The sequence below is a fragment of the Strigops habroptila genome, chromosome 15 (assembly GCF_004027225.2).
Source record: "Strigops habroptila isolate Jane chromosome 15, bStrHab1.2.pri, whole genome shotgun sequence".
Taxonomy (NCBI): Eukaryota; Metazoa; Chordata; class Aves; order Psittaciformes; family Psittacidae; genus Strigops; species Strigops habroptila.
In genome coordinates, this window is record NC_044291.2 from 6625554 (window position 1) to 6638071 (window position 12518).

General features: G+C 46.5%; 1 protein-coding gene across 2 annotated transcripts in view; it reads right to left on the reverse strand.

Annotated features, from left to right (window-relative positions):
- The window catches only part of LOC115617228 (collagen alpha-1(XXVII) chain-like), a 154861-nt gene that overhangs the window by 57775 nt on the left and 84568 nt on the right, over positions 1 to 12518 (reverse strand). For both annotated transcript variants that reach the window (XR_003994535.1, XM_030507476.1), the window contains exons 22-25: positions 11558 to 11602; positions 10551 to 10604; positions 9155 to 9199; positions 1889 to 1942 (exon numbers count right to left, since the gene is read on the reverse strand). Coding sequence is in view for 1 of the 2 variants with exons in the window: in XM_030507476.1 (XP_030363336.1) it covers positions 1889 to 1942; positions 9155 to 9199; positions 10551 to 10604; positions 11558 to 11602 (198 nt within the window). In the remaining variant the exon portion in view is untranslated. The remainder of the gene's footprint in view (positions 1 to 1888; positions 1943 to 9154; positions 9200 to 10550; positions 10605 to 11557; positions 11603 to 12518) is intronic.

Consider the following 12518-nt stretch of genomic DNA (forward strand, 5'->3'; position numbering starts at 1 on the left):
GCAGCCCCAGTAATGCACTGGGAATTAGGTGTGTTATGTTTGCGTGCTTGGGGGGATGAGGAAGGAGAGGTTAGCAAACGCTGCCAAGTAGTTTACGCCCAGAATCTGACCTACCTTCCAACAGCTAAATGGTAAGGGGGAATATTTCCTAGCCTCTAAGCAGTTTATTAAAAACAAACCCCAGAGTTTGTGTTGTCACCAGTTGGCCCTTGTAAGCCAATATAAGGATTTTCTCCCCCTGAATGCATGGATTTTATTAAGTACGTCTTAACTGTATTGTTCTCTTTGATAATCTTTGGATTCTACTGGCTTCAGGCTGAAGTTTTGCAGCTCTCGGGACAGAGATTGCTGACTCAGCTATGTCTAATGAAAGCATATTTCCCACTTCATTTAGCTCACAACAGCACAGTAAGCTGTAGGATGTTATGCCAACTGGAGGCCTGGTTGAGGTTTTGGTGATAGTTATTTCTGTCATCTTTAAGTTTGTCCTGGTGGAGAAGCCTGATTGAAATCACAGCCGTGCTGAGGATTTCCTAGGGCAGATATTCAAAGGACAGCCCGGGTTTGCCTTGACGCTAATATAACATCGTCGTGTCACAGAGTTAATCTGCAGGATGAGGATTGCTCATGTGGTCAAGGCATTGGCATGGGAGTCATAGGGCCAGTTGTGAATTTACTGGAGTGGGGAAAAATATCTTCCCAGGTCTCCTGTGTGGCAAACCCCTTATTCCTCATTCAGTTCAGGGCTGTAGTTGCCACTGAGACAACTCATTCAGGCACTAATTTCATGTGTAACCACCTTGGACACACCACAGCCTCCTTATTCTCCTGTTTTCCTTCTGTAAAATGCAGCCCACATCATGCCATTCCATTTAGTTCTTGTGTGCCTTGGACTGTGCCTGCTTAGAGAGCATCTCGTGTAATGGGCTTTCCAAAGGCTGCTGCAGACAGGCAATAAAACACAGCACAACTGTCACAGAGCCTTTACATCATTACCCAGAGGACAGGGCTTGAAGTAATAGAAGTGAGAGAGAGGGGATAGATGTGCGGAATGCATCATTTTATGCTCTTTACTATCTTTACGGCTGGACTGTGGATAATTAAACCACCGATGAAAACCAGCAGTGGGTAACTGAGATACGAGGAATGACAAAGATGATTTCTCTTTGGAAGCTACCCTTGAATAGAATTTTATACTCTAGTAGAAAACAAATTAATGCCCCATTTACATTTTTATGGGAAGTAAAGCCATTTTTCTTCCTGAAAGGAGCATGCATCTGTACTGCACACAAGAGGGCACCAGCCCTTAGGAGCGTGCCCAATGCAGCCGGACAGGATGGTTCTCATCAAAGATAAAGGGAAGCAGCCTTTATCTGCTTCCCTTTATCTGCTTTATATTTGGACCAGCCTTTGCTCAAATAAGTGGCTGCACTCTGGTACCTTCTCTTCACCTGAGGAATTGCTGAGACCTCAGTGCAGGATCATGCCTTGTCCTGTGCTAACCCTTTGGCAACCCAGCATGGGTTTGTGAGCACATCTCTGCACAAACTGCGTAACATAACCTCCTTGGACTCCTCCTGTGATCAGGAACACAGGGCTGGTGGGTCTCTCATTCCCAGAAAAGCCAGAACTGACTGTTAAACACAAGTTTTCTGGCAGTTCTGAATCAATAAAGCTCAAATTTTCAGAGAACCTCTGACAGCATCTCCTTGGAGGAGATGCAAAGCTGATGCTTTTTGCCTGGCCAAAGACCAGCTCAGCCACCCTGGATGTGCTGCATTCCCAGCTGGGTGTTGCACTGACACGACTACTTAAATCTCCACAATATTCCTCCCACCCCAGCCTCCTTCAAAAGTTACAACCACCAATACATTGCAACCAGCCTTACCTTTTCTCCCACTATTCCAGGCTCCCCTACGGGACCAATGAACCCCATTAGACCCTGAGGAAAGAGAAGAGCACAATTAACTTTCAGTTGTGTTTGCTGAGAAAGTAAACAGTTCCTTTGGTTCCACCTTCGCTGGTTGAAATAGCACAGCATCCCTCATATAATGCTCAGTAATTCCTACTGGCTACCAGAGCGGACAGAGTTGCTCCCGGCCATGGGAACGTCTAACTCCACAGCTGGTTCTGCTTTAGGCGCCAGCTGGAACGGCAGCACTAGGATCTGCAGGAACCACAACACACAGGATAGGGGATGAGTTAAGCACGTTTCGTAGAAAGGCTGAGTCCGTCGTGTGGCTTTGTTTTCCAAGCATTCCCCAAAACGTCAGTGCAGCTTCTCCAAGAGCATCCATAGCGAGAGCTCCTGGGTTGCACAGTCTGAGAGCTGCCGTCCTTCTAACTGCTGTACTGGGTAAGACTTACTCTGGGTTAATCTGGGCTGCCTCAAACCCTCGTGAAAACTGATTTTGCTTTGGATAGTGGCATGCTGTTGGAATATCAGTAGGGAATAAAGGTGTGAGGACGCCAACAGAGCAGCAGATCTACCACACTGCTCAAACTACCTTGGGAAAAGAACACAACAGTCTAAGCTTAGGGTTTAACAATGTTTGGGATAACAAAGAAACAAACAGAACTGCTTTTAATTAGGAAGATGGAAACAGATGCAATCTCAAGCTAAGATTCCTGAGAATGAAAATGCAGCAGCCTCCCCACTGGCTTTAGCGGGTTTCTGGCTCGAGATGCAAGATACCTTCCTCTCTGCCATAGTAGATGCTCTCTCTCGCTGCATGACTCTCATGGCCTTGTCCATAGTCCCACCAAGGGTCATTGGGAGATACTTACTTCCTCCTATGAGTCTGTAACTAACGTGATTCATCGCCTGTTGAAACACTTCATAACCTGCCCACCTTTGGCATAGGTGGTATCAAATGAAGCCGTGATTCAGCTTGTTTGATTTTAGGCAATAGTCTGGCTGGTACTGGGAGGTGGCTGCTGAGCAAGTGAGAGGCAGGAGATGGATTCTCCAATGGTATCATCCTACTCTCCCTCTTTTTCAGAATAATTTGAAATCTTCATGAGAAATTGTCAAGTTGCTCTATGCAAACGTATCTCACATTTCACTTCAGCATCAACGAGGTTTTCAAATGACACACTCAAGAAAACATTCACCATCAACCAACACAATGGGGGAATAAGCAACACTAGCAAGGCAACTTCTGGGGTCAGAAAAGGGAGTGCTTTTCACCCTGCTATCTCCTGTCTTGGGGAACAGCAAGAAAAGAAGCAAAATGCTTCCTCTCTGCACTCCTGGTTCGTTGCTTTTCCATTCCCAGCTGGCCTGATGTGTGAGAAGTTCACAGGAGCTCTCTGCAGCCTGTGCATCACTGTGGCTGTGTTTCCATCTGCGCACTGACAGGGTGAAGTGATACCACCCAGCTACAGGAGCATCTGGCACCGTGAGCAGCCTACTCACAGGCTGTGCAACTCCTCCTGCCACCAAAACCTCTCTCTGTCCATGAAGTTATGCTCACAACATAAAGCTGTAGCACAAAATAACCAGCCTCATCACTGTTCCTGTAGGTGTGAGGCTCATTGGACCTGTTCAGAGACATAAATACGACGTGGGTCACTCTCCAATGACTTTTAGAGGGAATGGCTTCTGATGATGACTCCAAACACTGAGAGACTTCATGCATTAACATTCCTCACATGGTGCAATTAAATGTCATCCTTTGAACATCGCTGGAGACAGGAGCTCTTCAGTGAGGCATGTTGATGAGCTTAACAAAAGCATCTCTCACTTGGATGCTCAGCAGGCTTCGCCTCTTGCAGGAGCAGCCACACACTCTCTGCTTGGAGCAACCCTCGTCGCACTTGGCATGGGAGCAACATCCAGGTGAAAAGAGCTTGGAAAAACTCATGAGAGAAGGCAGAGAGCTCAGCGGGAATGTCAGAGCCTGGAGTTAGATGCTCGTGTTAGAAATTCATCCAGAGACGATGGCCCAGGAAACCAGCGTGTCACTGTGCCATGATGGAAATGCTTAACCACAGGAAGACAGCTACCACCGGGAAAGCTCTGCTATCCCATCAGGGCTTGATGTCACCAACCCTTCTGACATCAGCACTGGAATGGTCTCTACTATGTCTGAAGCTGAAGCAGTCCCAGTGCGCAGAGTGCCATTGCAGCCAGGCTGTAAGGACAATTGACTCGTGGGAGCATGGTGGTCCTGGGCTCAGCAGCAGGTTGCCCAATGCAGGAACCAAATGGAGAAGTGGCAAATTCACAGTATCTGCATATGCAAGGTTGCCACTGGGTGGCATTGCTGAAGGCTGCTGGATCAATTATCCTTTCAATTAGACACAAGTGCAGATACATAAGTATCCAGTTACTGATGTTTTCCAGTAGCTCAATGCCACAGAGAAGGCAAACGTTAAGGCAGAGGAGAGAATGGCAAAGCAATGAGGTGAAACAAGGAAATACATTGCTAGGCAAAGAGAAGATAATAAAGAATAAATCTGTTCCTTCATTTCCAATTTATCAGAAAACCTGCAGAACTCTCTCCCTGGGAAGATGTTCTCTAAGATATTTCTGGGTTACTTGGGTCAGTCCCTACAGAAGAGAGATCCCTGCTGTTGTGGCAAATGTCACCATTCAGAACAAGACAGTTTCAAACACACTTCTGAGGGATGTTGCATATCCAAACTCAGGCTTGACAAGTAATCCATCCACAGCAGCACCAGCTCCCACCCTAAGAAGTCTCTAAGGAATCTGAGATGTCCTGGTTGTGCTTTGCAGACAACTCTGGGGTTTGCAGATGGTTTGCAGAGCACTGATTGCAGCATGTCAAGCAGCCCACAAACCCAACACCCTCCTGAGACCCCTCTTCCGTCACACAAGTGCCATTTGATATCACAGCTTGTGCAGAAACCCACCAGTGCCAGCACAAGCCGGGTAGAGGCAAACATGCACCTGAGGCATGGATAAACGTCAGGATGGAAGGGGAGCACAGCTACAATTTCTGGCTTGGTTTTCACTCCCAAATCAGGGAAAATGCTGCCTGCATTTTCCATGCATCATGTTTCAGCTCAAGGGAAGGTGTCACTGATGTACCCAGCAAGAGGAGCATCGCATGGTGTGACATGAAGAATAGGGACCAAAGTGATACAACAGAACAGGAACCCTGTGACGTGGCCAAGCATCCAGCACAGTAGCTCTGTAGTGTTTGCAGCCAATACTGTCTGCCCTGGGATAAATGAACTAACATTGCTGTGTCTGCAAGCAGACACAAATTGAGATAGATACGTCTAGGCAAAATAAATCTCAGTAAATTACTTGGAGTATATGAAACAACTGGAGGAGTTTGATAGTGATATTCTTCACTGGCCAATATGGGATAGACACTAAAGGGAACACAAGCAGCAAAAGATTTAGGTTTTAAGAACCAGAAAAGCCACTAGTGGCAAGTACCACATGAAAGAAGACATGAATTGTGGCCATTACACTAAAATGGCTGTGGCATATTTGTCCCAGATTCCCAGGGCTGAAAAGAAGACCTGCATCGAACACGACTTCAGGCAGTGTGTGTAATGATGCACGTGAAGTCCCAGCAGCAGTGGCTGCCCGGATAAAGGCCCACAGTATACAGGAAAGAATGTAAAACATTTATATTAGACAAGGAGTTCAGCATGTCGCTCGTGATTCAGTCTGCTGTATTCCCCAGCCAAGGGCATGGCGGAAAAGGGATGGAGATTGTTAAGTAGTTGCTGGGGGCTTGGAGGGAAGCAAAAGGGGGGGACTGGTGGGTTGTAATTCCTAACTCCTGTCTGGCTTTCCCCATTTATTGTCCAGCCCTGTCATAATTAAGCCCCCCCGTCTTGGCTGCATCAACAGAGAGCAAGTCAGCAATGAAGCCTTGCATAAATCATAGCCCATTTGAGAGCAACAACCGAAAGGCGAGCCCAGCGTGAGCAGGGTCTCCCAGGGACGGGACCGCCAGTCGCTCCCAGCAGGAACTGATCATGGCCCTTTCTGTGTTACTGGTTCGCTAGAACTCAAAACAAAACAAACCAGGGACAAAGGACGGGAGGGAGTAAATGTACAATCCTCCCATTCAGATGAAAGAAAGGGAAAGTAAAACAGTAAATATCACAGTTTAAGGGAGGACGCTCTGACCCGCAAAGAGAAGCCATGTGGTTTAACCCTCTTTGCACCGGGCTCAGCCCTAACGTGGGGCCATATTGGGTTCCCACTGCCCTCTTGGGAGCGAGACATGCTGACAAAACACCCTGTCACATCAAAGAGGCTGCATTCACTACAGTGCCCATAAATCGCTGAATGAGAGGTCGGCACCAGTAAGATGCTCTGGAGGGGAAGGTAAATGCATTGGGAAAGGTGCTGCTCTAAGACATGGGAAAAATCAGTGCAATCCCCTGCTCGGTTCCTGGTGACCCATTTGGCCTTGGTCAAGTCAATCTGTACCTCCATGTGTCAGACCTCACCTGTAAAACTGACATTGCAGCACATGCCTCCTTTGTAAGAGCAGTGCAAGGAAAATACATTAAGGACAGAACTGATGAGGCTGATTTCCTTTGACATACTGTTTTAGACTAATATCTGATACTGGGTCAACCTGCTTCTCCTTCAAAGAAGAGATACCCATGGAGTAAGTGCCCCTCCCAGCATGGTGTGATGGGTACATGGCTGACCCTAACATTGCCATGCAGGGCTCTAACTTCTTGTACAGGAGGAGGGATTGAAAAAGTTGTTCCTGGTATGGTCCCCATTCTCATTAAGGACGTAGCTCCACTATAGCCTCTGTCACAACCCTTCATTAGTATTTTCAGTCCCTAGTGCAGAGCAGGGGGGTCCATGGGCTTGTGGCACCCTTCCCATTTTGCTATGCTGTCTGCTTCAGGGTGTTGCTTCTGCAGAGCTGTTTGACCATCAACATGGACATTTTGGTGCCATCCTCCTGCATTCCCAGCTTTGGAACAGGAAGGTTGGTGGCCTGGACCAGAAGCCCTGTATTCTTCATATTCTTCTGCCTCCATCTACTGGCAAGGAAGGGTTAAATCACACATTTCCAGGGTACAGGGGAGCCCAGCAGCTGGAGTCCTTCCAGCATATGAAGACAAGCATCTTATGAATGAACTTCCCAAGTCAGTGTCCTTGCAATGAAAAAACAACACATCAGGGACTGCCCTGTGGCTTAAACCCTCATTTTTCCAATGAGAGCTCAAGTGTCAGTGGAAACCTTACAGAAACTCCCATATTTGCCTAAATAGATGTCTTTAAGAAAGGGAAGAGAGCTCCAATGAGGTGGATGCTGTCAGTGCAGAGGGTTTCCACTCAGATGGAACCTGTATGGAGGGCTGAGCAAACTTGAAGTTTGACCACTCCTATTGTGCCCATGGAATAGGCAACATCAAGGCCTCCATAAGAGAAAACAGGGGTGAGGTGAAGGTGCCTTTTAGTGCCAAGTGACCTGGGTAGCCCAACCTCTTAGAGCACTGCAGAAAACCTCTTAGAGCCCTGCAGAAAACCAACCCAGCCCCAACATCAAACACTGAAGCTTAGGGTGGGGAGGCAGGAATGAAACCCCAACACTCCAGCCCTGTTCAGCGAAGGTGTGATGGGAAAGGAGGTTATTTCTCACTAATGTGGTGTGACATTTTTGTTCTAATGACTTGACTGGTGTGGAAATGGAAACTCTTTCTATGTGATATTTCTAGACAGAGACTAATTGAGTAAGAATAATACAGGCAGCTTTCATACCCATGTGCTGGTCTCAGTCATGGTGGAGGCCAGCTGTGTTTTCCTTTGGGTGAACAGTGCCTACAGTTTTCATCCAAGGTCAGTCCTGTGGGACGTTAAAGACTAATACTCCTAATGATGCTTTGTCCTTGAAGCACAACTTCTTATTCAGGCTCTCCAAGCACTTCTAAATGTTTGTTTGGAACTATAATACAGCAGCATCCACCTAAGAACAGGAGGAGTTGTGCAAAGCACTGCTCAGAGCTGTCTCGTGCCTTCCACAGAAGGGGAAACTGAGGCACAGAGCACTGGTAGGTGTTGCCGGAGATAGTGCAGAATCTGATAAACCTGATAAACTCAGATGTGTGGAACAACTTTGCTTCTTCAGTTGTTCGTGGAGTAAATTATTAACCATAATATAGGAACTGCTCTAATTTTCAAATGGAAATAACTATCCTTGAGATATATATATATACACTGGGACTCATCAGATTGCTGGTGCTTGAAAAGGATCCACCTTGGTTATTTGGACTTGCTTGGTCAGAAAGCCATGGGTGAAGCAACCCCTAGCTGTTGCATAGAGGGGAAAGAAGAGACAGAAAGGCTGGGGCAAGCTAAAGCAAACCAAACCAAACCACACCAAACTCATTGACCATCAGCAGGGAAAGTGTTGGGAGCACAGCTGTGCTAAGAAGCAAAACCCTCTTTGCCAGGGCCGGCTGCTGCAGCCAGCTTGGTATGGTCATTTAGGAATACACAGAACATGTTGGAGGCTCTGTGGCTGTAATTTCAGGGTTGGTGGTGGACAAGTTGGTTGGTTTCAATCACGTGGGAACAATTGCTTCTTTTTCCCTGGTGCCTGTGGTTCCCCTGAAGCCTAAAGGGATGATGCATGACCTCTGCTACCCCAGCAGGATGCTCTCTATTCCATACAACGAAATGCTGCTCAGTGCTTCTCTTCCACAGGGTCTGGTTTCTTCAGCTGCTATCTCCTCTGCTCCCAGAAAAATCCAGTGGAAGTCAAAGCACCCAAAGCAGAGGATCCTACCCTTAAAACCTGCCTAGGCAAAACCTTGAAATTGCGCTTTTAGGCATAAAAGGAATACACAGAAATCCACAATCTCTTTCCTGACCATGGCTTTGCCCCCTGGAGAAGCACAACTGGCTGTGTGGGCTGTATCGCTGCCAGTACTGACAGCACATCCACCTGAGCTGTGACTTTATCACTCTGCCTATGAGAAACCCTCCAATTTAAAGCAGACACTATGGTCACTGTCAGTGCTGTTCATCAAGAGCTTCACACTGACTAAGAACACCCCACTGGAGCACCAGGACTATACACAGGTTTGAGGTGAGAAGAAACCCTTGTTCACAGTCCTCTGCCTACACTCTGGTCACCTGGGAGACATTGTACATTGGAGACTGGCAAACAGACAAGGAAAACAAAGAGTTTACCTGCTCACCAACTTTCCCTGGTCGGCCGCGGTTTCCTGGCTCACCCTGCAGGACAAGGAGAGACAAGGCACACAGGTTACATGGTGCAGACCCTCAGCACAACATGGTTCTTTGTACACCTAGAATTTTTGAGTGAATTGTGGAAAACCTGCAAGAAACAACATCTTATAAACTCAACTGTGATGTAAAGATAATCCAAAGCAAGAAGCACTTGCTCTTCTGGAGTGAAATGCCCTAAAAACAGCTGGTCCTGCCGTGGTGCAATAACCTTCACTCAAAAACCAAGCTCAGACATTAAGGCATAAGCTATCTACTTCCCTGTGGCACAGACTGATTGCTTTATCCCTGTGTTTGATAAGGGATGAGTTCTCATCAGGGATGCTCCTGAAGTTGTAGTGTTTCTGACTCATTACATTTTGAATCTGAACGACTAAGTAAAACAGATGAAGACAGAAACACATCAGCAGGAGGAAGAGAATGGGAAAGGACTCTGATTAACCAAAGGATCTGAGGAACATCTAGGGAAACCAAGAGTAGAGACGCCATGGGGTCCTGAATGACAGAGGAGAAGGGGTCTGAGGAAATTCACCTGCTAGTGGAAGCATCACAAGAATAAAAGACAGCCCAAATATTCCCAAGCAATTCTGCTCATGACAAATCTCGACCATAGGCACATTACACGGATCGTCCACACGAAAGCCACAGAAAGACCCTACACACAAGACAAATCACAGTGCAGGATGAGAGATATTCAGAGAATGATAAAAATGAGGGTGGAAAAGGGAAAACCAGGAGGAGGAGGAGAATTCCAGACCCACCAGGCATAAGGGCACTCGAAGACCATCGGAGTGCCCCTGGACAGGCCATCCGGAGGCCAGACTCACTAGTAAGCAGCATTGTTTCTGGGTGATGGCAGCTGTATTTTCTCAGTAGGAAGATACTCCAGATGTGCTGCCAGACCACATCTGTGCTATTTACTGTTTGGAGAGGTTGTTTTTGTTGGGTTTTCTCTTCCCTTTTGAGTGCGGGTTTGTGGAGTGGACTGCCCTGGGATGGCTCCCAGGGAATAATAGGGATGATGTGCATTGTTTGAGAACAAAAACATGGAGAAGCAATGGAAAATAAGATGAGATGATGGAGTTGGTTAATATTGAAGGAGGAACCTGCTTGTTTATAATAAAGCACATGGCTTAAAATGCACCATCTTTCCTTTTGCTGAGGAAACCAAGCAGAAACTGAGACCCCAAAATCTGGGAGGAATCCTCAATTCCTCTTGTCCTTTCTGGAATGAATACCCTAGGCTTGGAACATGGCAAAGGTGAGAAAGGTATTTCCCTTTTCATTTCCTCCCCTTCCATCCACTGCTTCCCTGATCATGAACAAATTCTTTCCTCACCTTTGGACCATCAGGACCAGGTCTTCCTGGAAATCCCTTCCGGCCAGATCGACCCTGAAATACATGGAAAACCAATAAACACCAAAAGCTTGCAGCTGCCCTGGGTCACAGCAGTGTGTCTGTGAGTGTATGTGGTGCAGCTTACAAGCACCCTGTGAATCCAGGGTGCTGGAGATGCACCAGCCCAAGGCGACACAAGAGAAAAGCACTGTGTCTTGAGTGACACCAGGCTGGATCTATGGGGAACATGCCTAGACAGCTACTTCAAGCTTCAGCCCATTCCTGACGCTCCAGTTTGATTCCTTTATGCAAAAGGTTCATGTTGAGCCTTCCCCTTGGTTAGAAGAACAGGCACTGGAGAAACTGGATTTATTATGTTGCTCCAGAAAGGAATAAAAGTGGAGGAAATGCAAGATAAAACATTCATTTTCTGATCCACTCAGCAGCTCAGCAGTTACCCTTTTTCAAGATATTCTACTATTCTGTGATGACAATTATGTACATAAACTACTACAAAATCCTGAGCTGGCAAACTGACAGTTATGACAATCTTCATTTTGCTTCTTCTAACTGTGTTTCTGTGATACATCACTGTGTTCAGAATGATGTAGAGGTCTAAAAGGACTTTCTATCTCTGTCTGGTCTTTTTTCTTGCTTTTCCCTCCATGAAAAATACTATAAGTCAAGGAAGAAACATCAGGGATGGTTACAGAGATGGTTCCCAGTCAACGTGCTTGATTTTGAGGATGAGCTGTTTAAACATTAGAGGAATTTTCACAGTCTGAGACTTTAAGCAAGTTATAGAGTCTCACTCAACACCTTGTGCAAGACACTTCCTCGACTAGGAACCATCCTGGATCAAGCAGTTGGACCAAGCTCTGGACAAGACAATATTTCTTAGAAGGGCAGATCACTCCTCAAACCAGGAGATTTGAAGCTTTATGTTAATTTAACTATAATTGCATCATAATTAGTTGATAGTAACTGAGTAAACCATTGAAACCTACCTCTGGACCAGGGACTCCGGGTGGTCCTAAGGGTCCTTCATCTCCCTGAGGTGAAAAGAAATTAAAATCAAAGGCAAAGCACGGACAAAGTCTGAACTCACCATGCAGTGAGAATGAAAGGTCTGCAGCATGAGCAGCAGTTAAACACAGGCTGTGTACTCAGCTGCCACATTTAACAACTGAGTCCTTCTGAATCTCAGAGCGGGCAGCTCAGCATCTCCAGGGCTTCTCATCTGCCTTCCCCATTCAGGAAAAACAATAGCATGTCATATATTATATTATTTTATAATATTATTTCATAATAATAAAAGTCAAGTGCTGCCAGCAAAGGCCATCCAAAATTTGACCAACATCAACACCAGCTGATTTGGCCTATCAAGGGCTGGATATGGCCCATAGGGTACCCTGGACATGCTCACATCACTCTGCTTCGTTTGATTTGGCAGGGATACGAATGCTGTAGAGCTATCTATTTTTCTTTTCTCTCTTTCTCTCTTTCCTTTTCTTTTTCCCCCGCAAAAAGGGTGCTACAAAACTTCCCACAGAACCATTTGGCAGCTACGGGAAGCTTTCCTTTTTGCTTTCAAATGGGACTACACATGCCACAGGATGGAGCTATCTCAAAATCTCATGCAGCAGTTGGACCCGGTCCTCGCCCTTGGCTCTGCATCAGTTTCTAATGTGATAGGATCATATTTACAGTTTCTAGGAGACCTTCAATTAAGCTTCACAAAAATTATCTTAAGTGTCTAAATCCAACTGCCAAGAGAGGAATTAAAAGCGCCCTTGGCAGCCACAGCTCTGGCTGCTCTCATTTAGGTGGTCAGCTCTGGTGGCACGAGCTGGCAGGCTGAAGATGGGGCTGGAAGTCAGGAGCCCAGCTCAGTGGGCTCAGATAAACCACCCGTAACACACCCCATTTCTAAAGAAGTTGTAACCCACAACCTTGACCTTGGGTAAC